Here is a 21,814-nt window from a genome sequence, read left to right as displayed (position 1 = left end):
CATCTTCCTTCCGAGGAGTGGCTGGTGGGCTTGAACCGCCAGCCTTCTGGTTAGCATTCAATTGCCTTAGGCACTATGCTACCAGAGCTCCCTCCATAAGGTTATTGCCACTGAAAATCCTACAGAGCTTAGTCCTATTCTGAAGCACATGAAGTTGCCATGTGTGGAACCCAGTCTGTGACAATGAGTCACTGTGTTGTAGATTACTGAAAAAGTTGTTTTAGTTTCTAAGCTTTCCTTTTTAACTCTGTAACTGGTTAACACTCAAAGAAATAACTAGACTTCTATTTTATAATAGAAAATGCTTACAGTAAGAATTAAGGGAAATAAAAACAACTGACTCTCTCACCTGATAAATTCTTGGTAAAGGAAAGGGTCCTTTGTAAATATGATCCATGTGTTTGTTTTTTTTTTAAAAAAAAAAAAGGCAACAGCTGCACACTTGTGCTCGACTCCCTATTAATAGCCTGGTACTAGAACTCACAGAACTGCCACAGAAGGCTCAACAGTCCTGATCTTTTCATGGGATCAGGTTCACACTTCCCTGGTTCTCCCAAATAAGGCCATCCAAACAGACTTGGCCTAGATTGGCCCATTTGGCTTTTCTTCTGTACAAATGCAACTCAGTATTCTACCCAACCATTTTAAGACTGGCAGTTTTGGAGCATGCATTCATTCATTCATTCATTCATTTATTTAATCTCTTAGGTTTGTTTTGAATCAAGAACAAATGTGACTAGTCAATGGAATGAATGTTCATTTTGCTTGAATGACTCCAAACATCAGACACAAATGGGCTGGATTTACAGCTAAGTTTAACATTTTTCTTTTCCCTAACCCTTTTCTGACCAGCTATTCAATGATGTTATAAATTATTCATGCAAATGTACAAAACAATGTTACTTCTGGCACTTGGCAAGAGTTCATATGTTTGGGTGAAATTACACTGCTCTTGAAAAATCAGTCAGTGTTTGTTTTACTACAGTCTTTACTTCTCATTTACAGATATTTTGCTGACACCATACATGGGGGCAGAGAAAGTCTTTGGGCTGTTTAATGCCTCTCAGAGATCAGTAGTACTTTCCTCTCTGAGGTTCAAAGTTTTTGGCTAGATGCTCCTTTATGCCATTTTGTTTAGCTACTTTACATAGCCTACCAATTACACCTCCTACCCTGCCGAGTGCCTCGTAAGTGCCTGGCCAAGGCAAACTGGTAGAAGAAAAATAAAATGATTAGTTAGAGCACACTATTAGGAAAATATCTAAGAAGATTTCCTGGCACTTAATCATTTACCAGGACTAGCAGCATTTAGGAGCTCTGTGCCTAAGGCACTTGACTGCTAACCAGAAGACTGGTGGTTCAAACCCACCAGCTACTTCTTGGAAGGAAGATGGGGCAATCTACGTCCATAGTGATACTGCCTCGTAAACCCAAGGAGGGGTTGCTATGAGTCAGGTCCAACTCAACAACAAATAACAACAACAACAAGCAGCATTTGACTGCTAGTCCAAAGGTCAGTGGTACAAACTCACCAGCTGCTCTGTGCACGAAAGATGTTGTTGTTGCTGTTACGTGCTGTCGAGTAGGACCCGACTCATAGCAACCCCTCCTTGGGTTTCTGAGGCAGTATCACTATGGAAGTAGATTGCCCAATCTTCCTTCCAAGGAGTGGCTGGTGGGTTTGAACCACCAGCCTTCTGGTTAGCAGTCAAGTGCCTTAGGCACTACGCTACCAGAGGCACTGTAATTCCATAAAGATTTAGAACTTTTAAAACCCTATGGGGTAGTTCCACTCTGTCCTACAAGGTCACTATGAGTTGGAATTGACTCAATGGCAGTGGGATGGGTTTGATTTTGGATACCTCAGAAGAGGGATCCTCAACAGCTTAGCATACGGAACTTGCTCAAGATAATTTGATTCAAGGTTTGAAGTTGGGTCACTAATCATCAGTGAGATTTTTTTAATTAACTTCCTTTTAGGTGGCAACAGGTTGGAGTTTTCTTTTACCAACAGGCAGTGTAGTACAATGGCTAATAGCTTGGGACATGTGGTCTTGGACAAGTAACATAATCCCTCTCTGTTTCTTACTTGGTAAAAGTCAGAACATGAATAGTATCTTCTTCACATACTTTTTGAGAGGATTAAATGAGCCAATGCACATGAAAGCATCACATACAGAAATAATAACTTATCTTGGGTGCTTTCTAACATTTGCATTTGAGAGCAGGTTTTAAAACTTCAGAACACACACGCATTTTATCGTCACAGCATTTCAAGCTTTAATCAAATTTCTCTTGGTATGTTACCAGAATTTTCCTCTTATATAAAAGTGTCTGGTAAATGTTATAATGCATTATAAAAAGTTACATGTTATTGTCACATATTTGGAAATGTTATTTTAAGTAAGCAACCTTCCTAAATAAACCACATTGTATTTTCTCAAGAACATTTACTGAATTCCAATGATGAATTGGATTGACTACATCTGTGGCAAGAGACAATGGAAAAGCTCACTACCTTCTGCCAAAACAAGGCGAGGAACTGATTGCGAACACACCATCAACTGTTCGTATGCAAGTTCAACTTGAAGTTGAAGACAGTTAAAACAAGTCAATGAGCTCCAAAATAAGACCCTCCTGAATTTAGAGACCATCTAAAGAAGAGACTTGATGCATTCAACACCAATGACTGAAAACCAGGAAGAACTGTGGGATGGCATCAAGAACATCATCCATGAAGAAAGCAAGAGGTCATTAAAAAGACGATAAAGGAAGAAAAGACCAAAATGGATGTCAGAAGAGACTCTGAAACTTTCCCTTGAGCAGAGTAGTTACAGCAAATGGAAAAAATGACAAGATCAAAGAGCTGAACAGAAGATTTCAAAGAGCAGCTTGAGCAGATAAAGCCAGTTACTATAATGAAATGTGCAAAGACCTGGAGTTAGAAAACCAAAACGGAAGAACATGTTCAGCATTTGTCAAGTTGAAAGAATGAAGGAAAAAATTTAAGCCTCGAGTTGCAATATTCAAAGATTCTATGGGCAAAATATTGAATGATGCAGCAAGCATCAAAAGAAGATGAAAGGAATACACGGAGTCACCGTAGCATTTCAGGAGGTGCCATATGATCCAGAACCAATGGCACTGAAGGAGGAAGTCGAAGCTGCAATGAAGGAATTGGTGAAGAATAAGGCTCCAGAAATTGACGGAACACCCATTGAGATATTTCAACAAACAGATGCCCTGATGAAGGCACTCACTTGGCTATGCCAAGAGATTTTGAAGACAGCTACCTGGCCAACTGACTGGAAGAGAGCCATATCTGTACCCATTCTAAAGAAAGGTGATCTCATAGAATGTGGAAATTATCGAACAATATCATTAATATCCCATGCAAGTAAAATCTTACTTGAGATAATCCAAAAATGGTTGCAGCAGTATATTGACAGAGAACTTCCAAAAATGCAAGCTGGATTCAGAAGAGGATGTGGAGCGAGGGATATCACTGCTAATGTCAGATGGATCTTGGCTCAAAGCAAATAATACCAGAAAGATGTTTACTTGAGTTTTATTGACTATGCAAAAGTATTTGATTGTGTGGATCATAACAAATTGTGGGTAACATTCAGAAGAATGGAAATTCCAGAGCACTTAGTTGCACTCATGAGGAACCTGTACAAAGACCAGGAGGCTGTCATTCTAACAGAACAAGGGGACACTGCATGGTTTAAAATCAAGAAAGGAGTGTGTCAGGGTTGTATCCTTTCACCATACTTATTCAATCTGTGTGCTGAGCAAATAATCCAAGAAGCTTGACTATATGAAGAAGAACACGGCATCAGGATTGGAGGAAGTCTCATTAACAAACTGAGATATGCTGACAACACAACTTTGCTTGCTGAAAACGAGAATGACTTGAAGCACTTACTGATTAAGATTGAAGAATACAGTCTGCAGTATGGATTACATCTCAATATAAAGAAAACAAAAATCCTCACAACTGGACCTATAAGCAGTATCTGAGTAAATGGAGAAAAGATTGAAGTTGTCAGACTTCACATTGCTTGGTTCTATAATTGACACCAATGGAGGCAGCAGTCAGGAGATCAGACAATGTATAGTAATGGGCAAACTGGCTGCAAAGGACCTCTTTCAATTGCTGAAGGGCAAAGATGTCTCCTTGACACCTAAGGTGTGCCTGACACAAGCCATGGTATTTTTAATCACCTCATATGCATGCGAGAACTGGACAATGAATAAGAAAGACTGAAGAAGAGTTGATGCTTTTGAGTTGTGGTGCTGGAGAAGAATGCTCAAAGTACATGGACTGCTAAAAGATTTAACAAATCTGTCCTGGAGAAAGTGAAGCTGGAATGCTCCTTGGAAGTGAGAATGGCCAGAATTTGTCTCACCTACTTTGGTCATGTTGTCAGAAGGGACCATTCCCTGAAAAAGGCTGTCATGTGCTAGGCCATCCACCCTGATAGCAACTAAACTCTGGTCTGAGGAGAAAATCATGAAAGAGAAGGATTATAGACTAAGTTAAAATCATATAGACCCTAGGAATAAGTCTCACAGAAGTAACTTGACACAAACAAGGAACACTAGACAGGAGCCATTTATCAAGAGACTTTGTAAAACTGATGATGGCAGTCGAAGGCTAAGAAATAAGCTTTTTTTTGGTACCTCTTAAAAGCCTTTGACTTCGGAACCTACCTGTCCAAAACTATTCTGAATCAATGTAGAAAGGCATTGTGCTATAGAAGGGAGGGCTAGATTTCCACTCAGATGGGCTGCTTACTAACTAACTCTATAACCTTTCAAATCACTCTAACTCTTTAGGCCTCAGTTTTCTCATTTGTAAATTTAAAGAGTTATAACTTAATGATTCTGAAGATCCCTTCTATGTCAGACATTATGAGTTTCCATGTTGTTATGTGCCGTCGAGTGGGACCCGACTCATAGCAACCCCTCCTTGGGTTTCCTAGGCAGTATCACTATCGAAGTAGATTGCCCCATCTTCCTTCCGAGGAGTGGCTGGTGGGTTTGAACTGCCAGCCTTCTGGTTAGCAGTAAAGTGCCTTAGCCACTATGCTACCAGAGCTCCCATGAGTTTCCATAGTCTAGTGAAAGGAGGGGAGTAAACAGTTCTTTTTTTTTTTTTTTTCACTCAGCTTCTAGCTTTCAAATTTATAGGAAACTTGTTTCTTCAATCAGGAAGCACATTTTCCAAACATAGGAAACTGATGGATAGCCTCTTACTAACAAAGGAAGCAAACACCTGAATCAACAATTTATTCACAGATGAAATGATCACATTAAAAAGCTAAGTAGTCAGAAAGAGGCTATTAAAACTACTAAATAACCTTAACACAGTCATGGAGTACACGGACAACATAAAAATCAGTAATATTTCTACATATTTGAAACAAAACATTGAAATTAAAAAAAAAAACAGAATTTACCATAACATCTAAAAGTATGAAATGCTTATCGTTGTTGTTGTTATGTACTGTTGTCGGACCCGACTCATAGCAACACCTCCTTGGGTTTCTGAGACAATATCACTATGGAAGTAGATTGTCCAACCTTTCTTCCAAGGAGTGGCTGGTGGGTTTGAACCACCAGCCTTCTGGTTAGCAGTCAAGTACCTTAGGCACTATGCTATCAGAGCTCCCATGAAATGCTTAGAGAGACATTTAACAAACAAGTTCAAAAGTATAATACATTGTTAAGAGAAATTAATGAAAATCTAAATAACTGAAGAGATATACCATGGTTATGGGATGGGAAGACTCAAAATTGTTATGATATCTGCTCTTTTCAAATTGATTTATAGAATTAATTAACATCTCAATCAAAACTCACAGAAGGGTATTTTGGGGAAATTGACACACTGATACTAAAATTCATATGGTAATAAAAAAGATTTAGCTTAGCCATAACACTTTTGAAAAATAAGAACTAAGAAAACTTATACTGCCTAATTTCAAAACTTAGTATATAGGTCAGATCAAGACTTTAGTCTTGACCTAAGGGTAGGTATATAAATCACTAGAACAGAATTGAGAGTACATAAGTAGATCCAAAGATGCATGATCAGTTGATTTTTGACCAAAATTCCTAGGTAATTAAATGGGGAAAAGAGAGTCTTTTCAACAAATGGTGGTGGAACAACTTGCTGGGTGTATGTGCTGGGTGTGATCCTTTTCTCACATTATATGCAAAAATTAACTTGATTTGATTTATAAACCTAAATTTACATTATGAAACATCTAGATGAAAACCAAGAATAAAATCTCTGTAACCATGGGAAAGCAAAAATAAGTAAACAAAAAGCACAAATTGTAGAAGAATTTTCGTGAAAATTAAAAATTTCTCCTCTTCAAAAGACAATCTACTTTGGTGAGTAGTGACTGGGGTCTTAAAAGCTTTCGAATAGCCACCCAAGATGCAGCTAATGGTCTCCTATCTTCGTAAGTACAGAAGAGTGAAGAAAAAGAGCATTTGGAAACAAGCAGCCCTAGGACATGATGGACCTCACGACCAGAAGAACTAGAGGATGCCCGGCTAACAATGCCAACCACTAGGGAAGGGATCAAAAGTGGGGATCCTGGATAGCATGGCAGGGAAAACATGGAACAAAATCCAAAAACACAATAATGACCAGAATTACTGGTCAGATGGAGTCTGGTGAGACCCCCAAGCCTATGGCCCTGGGATACACTTTGGGCCCAGAATAAAACTCATTCCCAGGGGCTGGATCTCAGCCCAAGAGTAAATAAGACTTATATGCAGAACATTCAACCCAGGGTGATGCACCCACCTACTGTACGGAAATACATCCTTTGTAGCACCAGAAGGGCATCATTCACATGAGGAAAAGCTGGACACACGAGGGTGCATAACTAAGAAGGGCACGGGGGGCAGGGGTTGGTTCTGGGAAGGGAGAGGAGGAGAGTAAGTTAGGATTGAGAATGGTAACTGGGGAGTGAAACCAAATGTACACAAAATGTTGAATGTAAAACAAATTCTGCTCTGTAAATATGCACCTAAAGTACAATAATAATAATAATAATTATTAATATTATTATTATTATTATAAATGAAATTTCAAGTGTAAGGTTAGGAGAAAATACTGGCAGTCGATCAAAATGTATAAAATATGCCTGTAATTTTCAACAAGAAGACAAACACTCAAATTTAAAAAATGGGCAAAAGATGATGACATTTCCGAAAGAGGAGATAACTTATGACAAACAAGGGCAGAAAAAGATGTTCCACATCATTAGTAACAACAATAACAATAAAAAAGTATATTAAAACCATAATGAGCTACATATATGTACCATGAGAATAGGTAAAATTAAAAACAAAGACAATGTCAAGCACTGCCAGGACTGGGAGCAACTGGACCACTCATAAATTGCTGATGATAAAGTAAAATAGTACATTTAACTTGGCAGTGTCTTATAAAGTTAAGTAATTACCACATGAGCCAGTAATTCCCCTCCTAGGTATTTAAGACAAAGGAAAACTACGTTCACACAAAGACCTGTATATGAGTGTTCATAGCAGTTTTATTCCTAACCTAAAATGGGGAAAAAATACAATGCCCCAGAAAAGAGTGAGTAGATAAACAAATTTTAGTATATTCATACACTGGATATACTAGGAATATAGTATACCCATATACTTAGGAATAAAAATGAATTAATGACACACCTAATGATACAAATGAATCTCAAAAAAATTACAGTGAATGAAAGAAACTAAGACTCAAGTGTATATGTAAGATTCCATTTACATGGAATTCTAGAAAAGATAAAAAATAAGTTGTCATTTCAGAAAGCAGAGTGATTGCTTGAAGCTAAAGATAGAGGGGACTGACAATAATAAGGCATGGGGGATCTCTATGGGGTAGCTGAGATGGTTTATATCTCGACTGTCATTGTGATTACACAGATACATACATCTGTCAAAGGTCATTGCTTTATGAGTCTAAAATAGCCATATTTTATTACATATAAATTAAACATTAAAGAGTTGATAAAAATATGAATCAACAAATTCCATGGACATTTAAACCAACTAAACCCACTGTCGTCGAGTCGGACCCGACTCATAGTGACCCCTCCTTGGGTTTCCGAGGTGGTATCACTACGGAAGTAGATTGCTCAGTCTTCCTCCTGAGGAGTGGACATTTAGCAAAAGCCAAAAGAAAAAGACTCTGAAAAACCAGTAACATATACTCACAAACATATATTTTATATAGGATAACAAATGGAAAATATCAGAGGAAATTGAACCTGAGAAACTATGTAGTCACTCTGGTTATTTATTGAGTTGCTGATGTGATAATTCTGGTGTAAATGAGGTCACCTAAGATAATTTAGTAGCGCAGGTTTGGGTTTTGGAACTTTTTAAAAAACAATCTACATTCAAAAGCAATACTAACTCCTTATTTTAAGAGGGTCTTGAGGGTTTAAGCAGCTCTGGTGGTATAGTGGATAAGGCATGTGGCTGTTAACCAGAAGGTCAGTGGTTCAAACCCAACAGCTATTCCATAGAAGGGAAGACAGGGCAATCTACTTCCATAAAGATTTACAGCCTTGGAAACCCAATGGGGTCTCTATGAGTTGGAATGGACTCAATGGCAGTGAGGTGTTTTTTTTGTTGTTGTTTGTTTACAGGGGGTTTATTCAAATATCTTCATTAAACAAGAAGGCATTGTGTGCTGTGTCAGTTTACTCTGCAGGACACAGAGCTGTTTACATACCTTGTACCCATCACAACTTGGAGTCTCATGCATGGTAAGATGGCGGAAGACAGTACACAAATGACTCTAGTATAATAAGGATGTGAAAACTGCCACAAAAAAGGGTGAAATAATGTACAAATGGGTTTCAGGAAGTGATAAGCCTCAATAAGAAAGACTAACACTATAGTGGGTTTTTACTGGAACACAGAGTCCTTGGGTAGGATAAACTGCACCATGCTTGGCTGCTAACCAAAAGACTGGAGGATTGAGTCCACCCACTTCCAAAGGCCTTCTGATTAATCAGCCATTGAAAATCCCATGGGGCACATTTGTACCCTGTCATCATGAGTAAAAGTCAGCTCAAAGGCAGGTGAGCTTTACAGTACTGGTTCACATTTGGTGTGCAAAACTGAGGCTGATATAGATTAAATTTTATGATAAGGAAGTAGGTACTAAAGTTGTCCTGTCACTGGAGATCAAAGAGTGATGATCAGCCTTTAGGTCCTGACTCTGACACTTTCAGGCTGAGTCACCTAATCTGAACATTGGAGAAGATACACATCCTACCTCACAAGGATGTGAAGATAATAGACTGAACATGAATTCCATCAATAAGACATAAATATGAACATGATATTAGCTTTTATAAACTGCAAAGAGAAAATGTTACATTGCACCTTTAAGAGAATTGCCAGTGGGAAGGGATTGTTGTTCCCTAATAAAACCTTTCTCATAATAGTATGTTCCAAGGAACTCAGATCAGATGGTACGGAAAACATAATATGGGCTACTGTAGTATACAAATTCAGTGCTCGGCACATTTTGGGAACATAAATATAATCACAATGGCCTAAGTCTTGCTGGTTTTATTTTATCTTCCTTTCTTCTCTTCTGTTTTTTCTTCCTTTTTTTTTGTTCTTTCTTCTTTTACACTGCACTATGACATAGGAAAATTAAACAACTCATCTCAAATATACGGGAGAATTCTTTCCTTCTTATTTAAAACTTTTCTTAATGGGTTGATTGCCAAATTCTTAAGAATGTCTTGATGTAATAAAAGATATATATATTTTTTAAAGCATGAAGGTAAGCCTTCCATCAGAGAGTAAAAATTTTGAAATAAATGAAAGCCAGTAAAAAAGCTGCCTAGTCCTCACTTGGCAATTATTAAGTCCTTGGAAATTTCCAAGCCCTTTGCAATCATTAATTAATTAGTTAAGATGACATTCCACTTTACTGAGGTTGGAAGCATGACATAAAGAGGTCTAGAGGTTTTCCTCAAGCTCAAAGAGGAATGTCAAGGGAGGAACTGGGATTAGAATTAGGAGTTCATTTCTCAAGCCAGTCGTCACTTCACTAAACCCAGCAGAGTCAACACATGGACAATAAGGTTCTCTGTGCACAGGTACCATTGAATAGAGCAGTGTTCTGCACCAACTGTAAAAAAGCCCACCCCTTCACCAACCAGTGCCCCCACAACACAAACAGAATACACTTGGTGCTTCAGTAGCCTCCTTTCCTTTTTCCTAAAATACAGAAGGATGGCTAAGTATCAGCCTCTGGTGGCGTAGTGCCTAAGGCATTTGACTGCTAACCAGAAGGCTGGCAGTTCAAACCCATGAGCCACTCCTCAGAAGGAATGTTGGGCAATCTATTTCTGTAGTGATACCACCTCAGAAACTCAAAGAAGGGTTGTTATGAGTTGGATCCGACTCGACGACAGTGAGTTTGGTTTTGGTTTGAACCATTCTCCTTAATAATCAAAGCAAAAACCAAATGACTTGGTTTTAACTTTTAAAATGCACAATTGAATAAGATATTAAAACACATGATGCTGTTGGAAAACAAATATTTCAAAAGTTTAAAACATGACAGGAGAACCATGGATATCCCCAAATCTATAATAATGTGTTAGAAAAACTTGGGTAATTACCTTAATAAAAAAATAAGCAAAATAAAAGTTTCATGGTTTCTGGTAAGTGGTTAATAAAAAGTCCATTCCATCACCCTGAGTAGGCTGGTGAGGATGGACCAAAAGCTCGTAACATCCAATATCTTAGATCCAGGTTTTGCAGTGGGCACTGATTCTTTTTCCTTCACCACTGGATTGGTTCCAAATGTCAAAGAGTAGCTGTCCACAGGCCCAGTGACATGATGGGAAAACAGGAAACTCAAAGTCTGGCTTGCTTCTTCTTACCAGACTACTCACTCCACCTAGACATACTTTTACTTTCTCCCATGTCTGTTTTCCCAGGTGGAGTGAAAGGATCCTTAAACAACTCAGGGACCAAGTCTTTCCCTTAGAAACGTCACTCAGCCACCCTGTTGTTCAGGCTGCACTGGCCAGGACAAAATTGCATGTCTATTTGGGCTTAAGTATCTGTGGCAATTGTTGAAATGTGAACTTTTATTTTAATCTTCTATAGGGGATTTTTTTTTTTTTTTTTTTTTTTGTAGTAGTAGTACGAAAGTGAGATCAAGCTGAATAATCCCACTTTCTCTAAGCAGGTTATATTAGGGGCCAGAAAGGACTAATACAAATACACTTTGATGTTAAACAAAGGGCAAGGCTATTTAGATCGACTGTTTTACACAAACTTTATTTAAAAGCAGACAAACACCCAAAACCTTAATAATACTTCTTTTCGTAAAGAGGTTTTGAAAACAAAAGCTACCCAAGAGTAATGTTTCAAAAATACTTAACATTTTAACTTAGAATGTTTATATCACTCTAGGGAGCTCTGGCGGCATAGTGCCTAAGGCACTTGACTACTAACCAGAAGGTTAGTGGCTCAAACCCATGAGCCACTCCTCAGAAGGAAGATTGGGCAATCTATTTCTGTAGAGATATTGCCTCAGAAACCCAAGGAGGGGTCGTTATGAGTTGGATTCAATGGCAATGACTTTGGTTTTGGTTAGGGGAAAATGATCACGGGTGAGCCAATTTCACATAACGGACACTCATAAGGTTGATGGCTGCCTCTAGCTCATCATGGGTCCCACTTGTTCAGAAAGGCAGGGCTCTACTTCTCTCAAAAATCCCATAGCCCAAATCCATGGCCACTGACTTAATTCTGACTCGTAGTGCCCACAGAGGGTTTTCAAGGATGTAAATCTTTACAAAAGCAGACTACCTCATCTTTCCCCCAAGGAGCAGTTGGTGGGTTTGAACCACCAACCTTATGTTTAGTAGCCACGTGCTTTAACAACTACAGCAATAGAGCTCCTTCTATTTCTCCAAGGAATCTAAAATTCACATGGAGCACCACTGATAGACCAGAAGCTTTCATGTAAAAATAGTGTTTTAGAAAACATTCTACTAGGATAGCAAAGACTGGAAAAATTTCATTATAATGTTGAATATAAGAAAGAATCTCTCTGGAAATTGAGAATCTCAAATATATACATATTCCAATCTTCTACCCAAGGGGCCCTCATGACATAATTGTTAGGCACTCAGCTGCTAACTGAAAGATCAGCAATGGGAACTCACCAATGGCTCCACAGGAGAAAGACCCAGCCATCTGCTCCTATAAAGATTATAGCCTAGTAAACCTATGGGGCAGGCAGTTCTATTGTCTGCAGGATTGCTAAGAGTCACAATCAACTCAATGGCAACTAACAACAGCAACAACTTTCTACCCAATCCACTCTCCAAAATTATCATTCAACTTTCACGTAATTAAGGGCTCTCACTTTCTGATTTCTCACAGCTCTAACTGAAAAGAAGGGAGGATGCTGTTTCAACCCAATAACTGGAAACAGGCTCGGAATCTCCATTTCACCCTTTGGATAACACTTCTTGACGCCTCTTGTCAGGGTGGAGCAAACAAACATGTTGGTTTTAAGAGTGATGTACAATCCAAATCTTAGTAAAGGAGGTATGTGCAGTATTTTATCTGTTCAGAAGGAGTAACAAAATGCTGGCTTAAAAGGTGTACATATTGGCATTTAAATGAAACAACCAAAAAGACAACTGCCACTCATGAAGGACTTTTAAAAACTGCTTACTAGGGTTCAATACTGTAAGAGAGTAAGATTATTCTTCATTGACCAGTGCAGACGGACAAGGGTAACAGACAAGTCCCATTTCGGTATAGCCTGCTCCTAAAAGGAAACCAGACCAGCTGTCTACACTACCTTAGACTCCCCTAGTGTCACCTGTCTCCTGGGACTTGGGCCACCTGTTCTGCTTCAGCAGCAACCATGACACCAAGTTTACTTGGGTCTCAACTGCTTTCACATGGACAAAGCTTGAGAGCGGCTCACCTCACACCTGTTTTATAAAACATTCACCTCCATATCTGGCGGTTCCTTGTGCCTCCTGAGGCATGAGATACTGCAGACCTATTTTGTGCCTATACAAGTGCCCCCTGGAAGTGCGAGGATAGTTATTCTCCACAGGGGAAACTTTGACTAATAGAAGTGAAGGGCTGTAGGATTAAGTATATAACTTCCTACCCTTGTACAAATTGTCCTGAGATGGTAAGACTCATATGGCCTTTTGGAAAACAGCCCTCAAGGTTGTTCAATTAACTGCATTTGATACTAAAAAGTAGCCAAACTGTTACCATATTTGCAAATATGATCTTCCTCTCCTGTTTCACTCGTGCTTTCTGGGACTGTACTCCTTAATAAAATAAGAGAATAACATATATGCTCTCACCTTAGGCCCTGCTTTCTATGAAAGGCAGGCTAGGCCAGGCATCTCTTAACTTCCATCACTATGTTCATGAGTTTCCTACCTTGGGCTGAAGTGGTGGTACACCAGGAGCTGAAACAGGATCCGTGATATAGGTCTTCTTGGGACCAGGGCCTGGATACATGCCGGCAGGGTTCTGGTTGCCTGCTCCAGAAGGAGTATACCCTGGTTCCCGCTTCCAGGTATTCTGGTGACCTTGTTGACTATAGGCAGGATCAGAGTCATTTCTGCCCCCATAGCCAGGCCCAGCTGGGTAATAACCATCATAATAGCGTGCTTGGTTTGGAGCATACCCGTATCCAAGATCAGTCTGAAGTCCTGGTGGTGGAATATATGCATAATCCATACCTCCTCGGGTTGAAGGAGGTGGACACTGCCCAGACACAGGCATTGGCTGAGTACTATAGCCCTGGGGCCCTGGGCCATAACCTTGGCCTGCTGAAGGGGCAGACATGTAATGAGGGCTGGGCTGGGCTGACTTCACTTGCACGTTGAAGGTAGGCCTTGAAGGGGTGGATGCCGTGCTGTAGGAGGCTGGGACTGGCTGAGGCTGGGACTTGAGTGTTCCAATTGGAGCCACTGGAATGGGTGCAGCCTGGGGTGCAGGCTGTGCTTTCAATGTTGACTTTTTGGTTGCTGTTAGAGGTGGCTGGTTTGGGATGACCATTCTCTTGTGTCCTGTGACAGGAGTGGAGACTGGAGGAGAGGCAGTTGCACTAACAGAACCCTAAAGTAGGAGATAAAATGAAATAAACACATATATTATCGCCCATGAAAATTTGTAAGTAAATAGTACTATAGTATTTATATATGAACTCTGCAAAACACAAATAAGGCATTTAATGAGTCTTTTTGCCAGGTAAAGCACGGATATGTTTTCAGCAGGAGAGGAAAAACATGGTAGAGATTCAGACAAAATAGATCACCAACAATGTAGGAGGCCCTCACTGACCGATATGAATACAGATGTATATATATGGTCTGTTTCAGTCTCTACATAAATTCAGTATTGCTGGTGTGTATGCTGTGAGTGATAGAGGATCAAAGGCGATAGCTGAACAGATGGGCAAGGGCTAGATCATGAATGCCATGGTAAAATTTAAATTAAAAGCAAATGAACTAACCAACAAAGAAAAAGAGTCCAGCATAATCATCTAGGCAAGGAAGAGTCACTGTCAAATGAGAGAGAAGAGAGTAGCAATAAATAGTTCAAGAAAGTGATGATAAAAGCCAAAACAAGGGGAGTACCAGAAGAGAGTAAAGTGAGGGATGTGAAAAATAATTAGGAGCTATGGACACAACAAGGGAGCCCTGGTAGCAAAGTGGCTAAGGCACCTGACTGCTAACCAGAAGGCTGGCGGTTCAAACCCACCAGCCACTCCTCAGAAGGAAGATGGGATAATCTACTTCCTTAGTGATACTGCCTCAGAAACCCAAGGAGGGGTCGCTATGAGTCGGGTCCAACTTGACGGCACAACAACAACAACAACAACATGGACACAGCAATGAAAGGCTTGGAAGCTAACTGAAAGGCTGGCAGTTCAAACCCACCCAATAGCTCCACAGGAGAAAGACTGGGCCATGTGCTCCCATCAATATTACAGCCAAGAAAATCCTATGGGGCAGTTCTACTCTATCCTGTAGGGTCACTATGAGTCAGAACTGACTCAATGGCTGTGTGTTTGGTTTGGTGAATTTTGTACCAGGTAGAGGAGGCCTTGGTGGTACAACAGGTAAATGCTCAGCTGCTAACTTAAAGGTTGGTGGATCAAACTCATCTGGTAGCTCCACAGCCATTCCTGGCCTTCTGCTCCCATGAAGATTACAGCCAAGAAAATCCTGTGTGGCAGTTCTACTCTGATGCCATGGGTTTTGCTATGAGTTGAAAATCAACTTGACAGCACCCAAACACAGTAACATACGCAAGATACAGATGTTGATTAGATTAGTTGTTGGCACAAACATGTGTGTATGTGTGTGCATGCCTGCACATACTGTTCAGGAAAGGGAACAGGCTGAGGAAAGAGAGAGAAAGAGGAATGTAAGATGTTACCTAGGATTTTGACTTGGGAAAAACAGAAACTGAAGGCCTGCTCCAGGAAAGAGAAGATGCAAAAGGAGATCATTCACAGCACTGTGTCTGTTCTTGTCTCATGTCCACAGCCAATTCTGCTTGGTAATGTAGACATCTGTTCAACAGTTACTGACTATGCAAGATCTCCTCAACCAGACCATAAACTCTCTGGTGACAGGGAGACAATCACGATTCAACTTAGACTACTGTCTTCCCCCAATTAAGCTCATAGAGTTTCACATGTTAAAAATGCTTAGAATGATTAATGGGAAAATAATGACATAAAAATATTGCTACAGAGATACAGATCTCAAGGGGGGAAATATATATATATATATATATATATACACACACACACACACACACACACACACACATATATGTATTTATATGAATCTATTTTTTTTTAAATGAGCTTGATTTCAAACGGAAAATGTTAAATCATGATAAAACTTCAAGAATTCTTGCAAAAACAAAAAAGAAATTAAATGCCAAAAATAAATACTTGGAAGTGCCAAATAATCCAGTACGTAGAAAGATTTACTATATATTTAATTGAAAATGTGGGCCAGGAGAGTGTTGGCATAGATATCTTTAACCATGAAGAACATAAATAAATATGCTTTAATTACTTTATAAATATATATATCTATATATCTATATATCTATAGCTATATAAACATAAAATATGTTTTAATTACTTTTCAGTTCTTTACCCCCTCCACCTTCAACGAGGTAAAGAATATAAACTTGCAAAGAAAAAATATGTAACTAAATGTGCTATTTTAAAACACGTAGTTATATAAAACATTTAGAAACATGCCGGCATATACACATATACCAGAATTCATAATAAAGTTATAAGAAACATCCTTATCCCTTGAAGACAGCACTACTAGAGAGGTACTTCCTAGAAGTTGGCAAGGACTCCTGAAACTGTGCCTGATGCCTTCATTCGAAAACATGAGGACTGTTTAAATTGTGTGTGTGTGTGTGTGTTTGTTGACAAAGACAGAGAGAAGCATTTTGGTAACTGGTAAAAAATGTTGCTTCTAAGAGTTGGGTCTACATTAATTCCTTTTTTGTTTACTTTGAGTGTGACTGATTTTCATTTTCAAAATAAATGACATTTGAAGTGTGCAGACTTCAAAACTACAGTAGAGGGTACATCTATCATTAGCTGAGTTGCTCAGTCATTGTCTCCAATTATAGTCAAGCTTGTAGAATGTTCAAAATAGGAAATCTAGGCTTCTGCTGATCTTGAGTCATCAATGAAATATACAATATTATTCCTTCTTTCATTTAATTCTGTGTCTGCTGACATCTTTTATGATTGACATGGCTGACTAGAAATGCTGACCTTAATTTTTTCTAGGCCCAAACTGACTCTTTCATGTCATATGCTAAGGAATAACAGACTTTAAAGTTTTTCTTTAGTAATTTCTTCAAAATATATTTTTTGAGAAGGAAAAATAAGAGCTCTTCAACTACACGTGTGACTACTGGGCAATAACAGGACCACCTTCATGTAGAGGGGAATGGCCACTCCACAAGGTGAGACTATGAAGGCTAATTAAATTACAAAATTAGATTACTAGTTTGGCCCCTGAATGGTTAGCATTAAAAGATAAAGGGTAAATTTTCATTCAGTAGCTTGTAACTAACCAGGGAACTAAATCTAGAACTAATTATTATGATCACTAGAAAACTACAGTTGAGACAAATAATGTGTGGAAATTATGGCTGTAACATGCAGGAACCCACAAGAAAAAGACAGCATACTCAAACTAGGACATCTCAAGGAGTTAATTTATAAAGCGATGATGTATAGAGGCCCACATGGGTGTGGGGAACCACAAAGGGCAGGACAATGATCTGGGGTTGGTAAAGTCAAAGTTGTCATCACCTCTAGGCTCAAAGAGACCAGAGAAGAGAGCAGGAAGGCAATGACGTAGTAGAAGATAGCACCTAGAAAGGACCAGTGGCCCTCTCTGGCAGGCAGCTTGATATTTAGCAATCATTGACTTAGAGGAAGGTATTTAGCCAAGAGTCAATCAGCATCTCTTAACAGGGACATGTTGGATTTGACAATAATGTGGCTTTCCTCCTGCCCATTCCATGATACTGGCATCCTTTAGTCATTATGACAATAAAAAGTGCCTCACTTATTTCCAAAATTTTCCTGGTCAGTGAACAGTTCAATCTCTACTTGAAAACCATTGGAAGTAGACTGTTAACTACATTCCTGGATTTTTTTTTTTTTTTTTAATCTTTATATCTGGATCAACCTAGAACAGCAGAAAGCTAAATCTGGAACACATTAATTTAGCTGTATATAAACATTTCTTCATCAAATATAATTTTGCACTTTGACAACTGAAACACTTTTTCTAATAGTCTGTAACACTATTACTGGTAAAATGGCCAACATATTGTCCAATGGTTCTGGAATAATGATTCTTTTGCTGTGATGCAGACCCATCTTCTCTCTCTCTTTTCTCTAAGACCCTGCCCACAACTTGAAACATCTTCTACAGCAGGGAGACACTCAGATTCTACTCTTACTTCTAGGCCTAAATATTCATCCATCTATTTCAAATGTCAGCTTGAAGGTTTCATACACTCAGACTCAGTAAGTTGTAAAACTACTTTCATCATCTTCTCTGAATCTTTTTCTCATCTAGTTTTCTCTTCCACAAGAACATCTGGAGTCACACTTCAGCCTCTTCCTTCTTCACTTCCCAATTAATAAATCCTATTGATCCTATTCCCTAAATAGCTCAAATGGGTCCACATTCCACCATTTGCACTGCTCCTACTGCATTCCAAGATATCACCATTTCTCACTAGGGCTTCTCCAACAGCATCCAAACTGGAGTCCCACTGTCTATACTTCCCCTTCAATACATCTTTCATCCTGCAGCCAGAGTAATTTCTCTCCAATGTAAATCTATTCCCATTATTTTTTTACTTAAAAATCTCAATGGCTTTCCACTTAAAAAACAATTTGTCCTTGACCTCTGTTCTCCTTGACAATGTCACTGTCCCCTTACATTGACTTTCTCTTCCCTCACACCTAGTATAAGAAGCACTATTCCACCTCAGGGATTAGACCCATGTGCTTCCTTATCCCTCTCTGAACTCCATGTGAGCTAACTCTTACACATCCCTCAAGTCTCAACCTAGATGTCATGTTTCTCAATGGACCTCTGCCTGAATTCTTGGGCACTGTGGGCAATCTCTATTTCTCCTTTTCTGCATGTAGCATACTTGTACATGTGTGTCTCCATAGAGGCTGGGACATTTCTTTGATTCACTACTGCTTCCTCTGTATTTTTATCATTATGGTACATAGTAGGCATTTAAAAAATATTTGATGAATGAGTGAATGACAAATTCCCAAGAAAAAGTACATTCCTCTTATCAAATTATAACCTTCCATACAAAATATAAGCTACCACATCTCCTACATTGACTTGACAATCAAGAAACTTTGTGATTGAGATATATATATATATATATATATATATATATATATATATATATATATATAATTTTTTTTTACTCATTAAACTTTGTTTTAATGGGGTCTCAAAATTTTGTGACAAATTTTTGGTCAATTTGTTTCCATTTAGAAAGTACTGATTTTAAAAAAACAACTAATAACTTATAACTGCCACACAAAAAAGAAACAAATGGTCCACAAAAAATTCCTTTTCTTCTGAAGGTTACACGGTGCACTGCTATCATTAACCAGTTTTTTATTATTACATTTAAATGGTCAGTTGAGACATACAGTTCTGAGCTCATGCTTCTACCACAGATTGAGATTGGGGTGGCAGGATTATAGATAATATTCATTTAACCTTCTGGCTTTCTGAACTGATATGGTGACCTTGCCAGGTCCAGAAGCCTTTTTGTCCACTGTCTTGAAGACATCCAATTGCAATTGTCTGTCTCATCATGAACAGCAAAATGACCCAGAGAAGGATAGTCAGAGAAGCTCTCAAAACACATAGGCTTGTCAGGAACCATGTCAACCATGGCAGCATCATCAGATTTCAAGAATTTGGGGCCATTCTCCAGCTTTTTACCAGAACAGCAATCAATTTTCTCTTTGAGCTCAACAAACTTGTAAGCAACATAAGCTGTGTGACATTCCAGCACAGGTGCCTTGCCAGCACTGATTTCGCATGGATGGTTTAGCATGATCAACTGAGCAGTGAAGGCAGTTGTTTCCATTGGTGGGTCATTTTTACTATCATCAGCCACACTGCCACCACAAACATCTTTGAGAGATGTTCTTGACATTAAAGCCTTCATTGCTCCCAGACAGAACTTCAATCAAAGCTTCATGGTGCATTTCAACACACTTTACTTCAGTGCTAACGTTGACTACAACAAAGGTGAGACCACCATGCTTGTATCGAAAACACCTGTATCTACTCTGCCCACAGGCACAGAGCCAATATCACAATTTTGTAGTCATCTTGCAGATGCAGACACAGGGACTTGTCAGTCGGCCCAGCTGGTGGAAAGATGTACCAGGCAAAGCAGATGCACTGTCACCGCCATTCTTACAGGTTACTTTCTATTCCTTGAACTAAGGCATGCTGTCACTATTCCAACTAGAAATTGGCACAAATGCTACTTTTCCACCAAACCAAACTAACCTCACTGCCATTGAGTTGATTCTGACTCATAGTGACCTCCATTGGGTTTCCAAGGCTGTAAATCTTTACTGAAGTAGATTGCCCCATCTTCCTTCTGCAGAGCCATGGTTGTAGCCAATTTTCTTAATGTAGGTGCTGACTTCCTTAATGATGTCCTCATATCTCATCTGGCTATAGTGTGGCTCAGTGGAATACAGTTTGTTAGCACCAACAATTTGTTTCACATCCACTGCGGAAGCCAGAAGGACATGTTCATGAGTCTGCCCATTCCTGGAGATACCAGCTTCAAATTCACCAACCCCGTCAGCAACAATAAAGACAGTAGTCAGCTTGCAATGTTCCTATAATCATATTTTTGAAAAAGTCTGTGTCCTGGGGCATCAATGACCATCTGATAGGATTTTCTAGTCTTAAATTTTCACAGGGAGCTATCAATGTTGATGTCACATTTGTGGTCAGCTTTCAGTATCCAAGATCCAGGAATACTTGAAGGAGTACTTTTCCATCCCCGTAGCTTCCTTCTCAATTTTTTCAATGGTTCTTTTGTCAATCCTACCACATTTGTAGATCAAGTGACCAGGAGTTGTGGACTTGCCCAAATCTTGTCTAATGATGATAATGTTGATTTGGGTCTTTTCTTTTCATGTTTTAGTTTGGGTTTTTACAATGGTTTCACCAACTCCTGTGTTCTGGTGGCAAACTTGTGAAAAAGCTGTGATGAATTTAAAGAATGCTTAATTACAGTAATCTGATTAGTCTCTCCCTTTCTGTAAATAGCTGAATGATTTTACATTTTGGATTTATTAATGCTATTTTCTTTCCAAGAAGCATTTAGGGGTGATCATTTTCATTTTAATGGTTATATTGTATATGTGTACTCTACGGAATGCTGGGTCAAATCCTTTCTGGAAATAGTCAAGGGATATGTTTTAAATAGACTTATCAGAAAAGAAAAGAAACTAGATGCTAGAGCTACAAAAAAAAAAAAAAAAAAAAAACAATTACAGTTGGTGTACTCAAAGAGTTCCTTGTTAATTCAAGTTATTTTGGCAAATTTTGGTGTGACTTGAGCAAAGATGACTTCTACCTGAAAGGAAATTTTTTAAGCTACAGAAGAGAAGAATATATAAAAGCTAAAATCCTATATTTAATCAGTAACATAAAGTTCAAAACTCATCATTACATTTTCATTCCAGCTATCGAGAGACATACAAAAGTACTTAAGATGCTAAATGAAAATGTACATGGTAAATGAGAAACAGACTACAAAGTCACATGTATAATACAACTGAAATTAAATAGAATGATGTTCTCACATGGGCAAAGAATAAATAAAATGGAAAGGGAGATGACTGATTTGAAAGATTACATTTTCATAAAATTGTTTTAAAGGCATTTGAACAAAATCTGATCAATTGTTTTTTGCTTTCAGATATTCATTCTGTTTGATTATCCCTGTGGCAGTAAACAGACTGACGTACCTATTAGTAACTAAAAACAAATAAACAAACTGGAAAAGACATTTTCAAGCTATCTATAGTTTTCCCATTTTCAAGAGATGTGATTGAAATGTAGGTAAAGACAAGTATTTTTCTCCTAAAAGA

General features: G+C 38.7%; 1 protein-coding gene across 1 annotated transcript in view; it reads right to left on the bottom strand.

The window, feature by feature from the left end:
* The window catches only part of LOC103192915 (LIM domain containing preferred translocation partner in lipoma), a 637,368-nt gene that overhangs the window by 332,725 nt on the left and 282,829 nt on the right, over nt 1-21,814 (bottom strand). The window contains exon 4 of the mRNA XM_042780290.1: nt 13,507-14,190. Within this exon, the coding sequence (XP_042636224.1) occupies nt 13,507-14,190 (684 nt within the window). The remainder of the gene's footprint in view (nt 1-13,506; nt 14,191-21,814) is intronic.

This window comes from Orycteropus afer, unplaced genomic scaffold (assembly GCF_000298275.1).
Source record: "Orycteropus afer afer isolate SDZICR_OR568_19922 unplaced genomic scaffold, OryAfe1.0 scaffold00032, whole genome shotgun sequence".
NCBI lineage: Eukaryota > Metazoa > Chordata > Mammalia > Tubulidentata > Orycteropodidae > Orycteropus > Orycteropus afer.
Note: the sequence above shows the minus strand (reverse complement) of the source record. Positions and strands in the feature narration are given on the sequence as shown.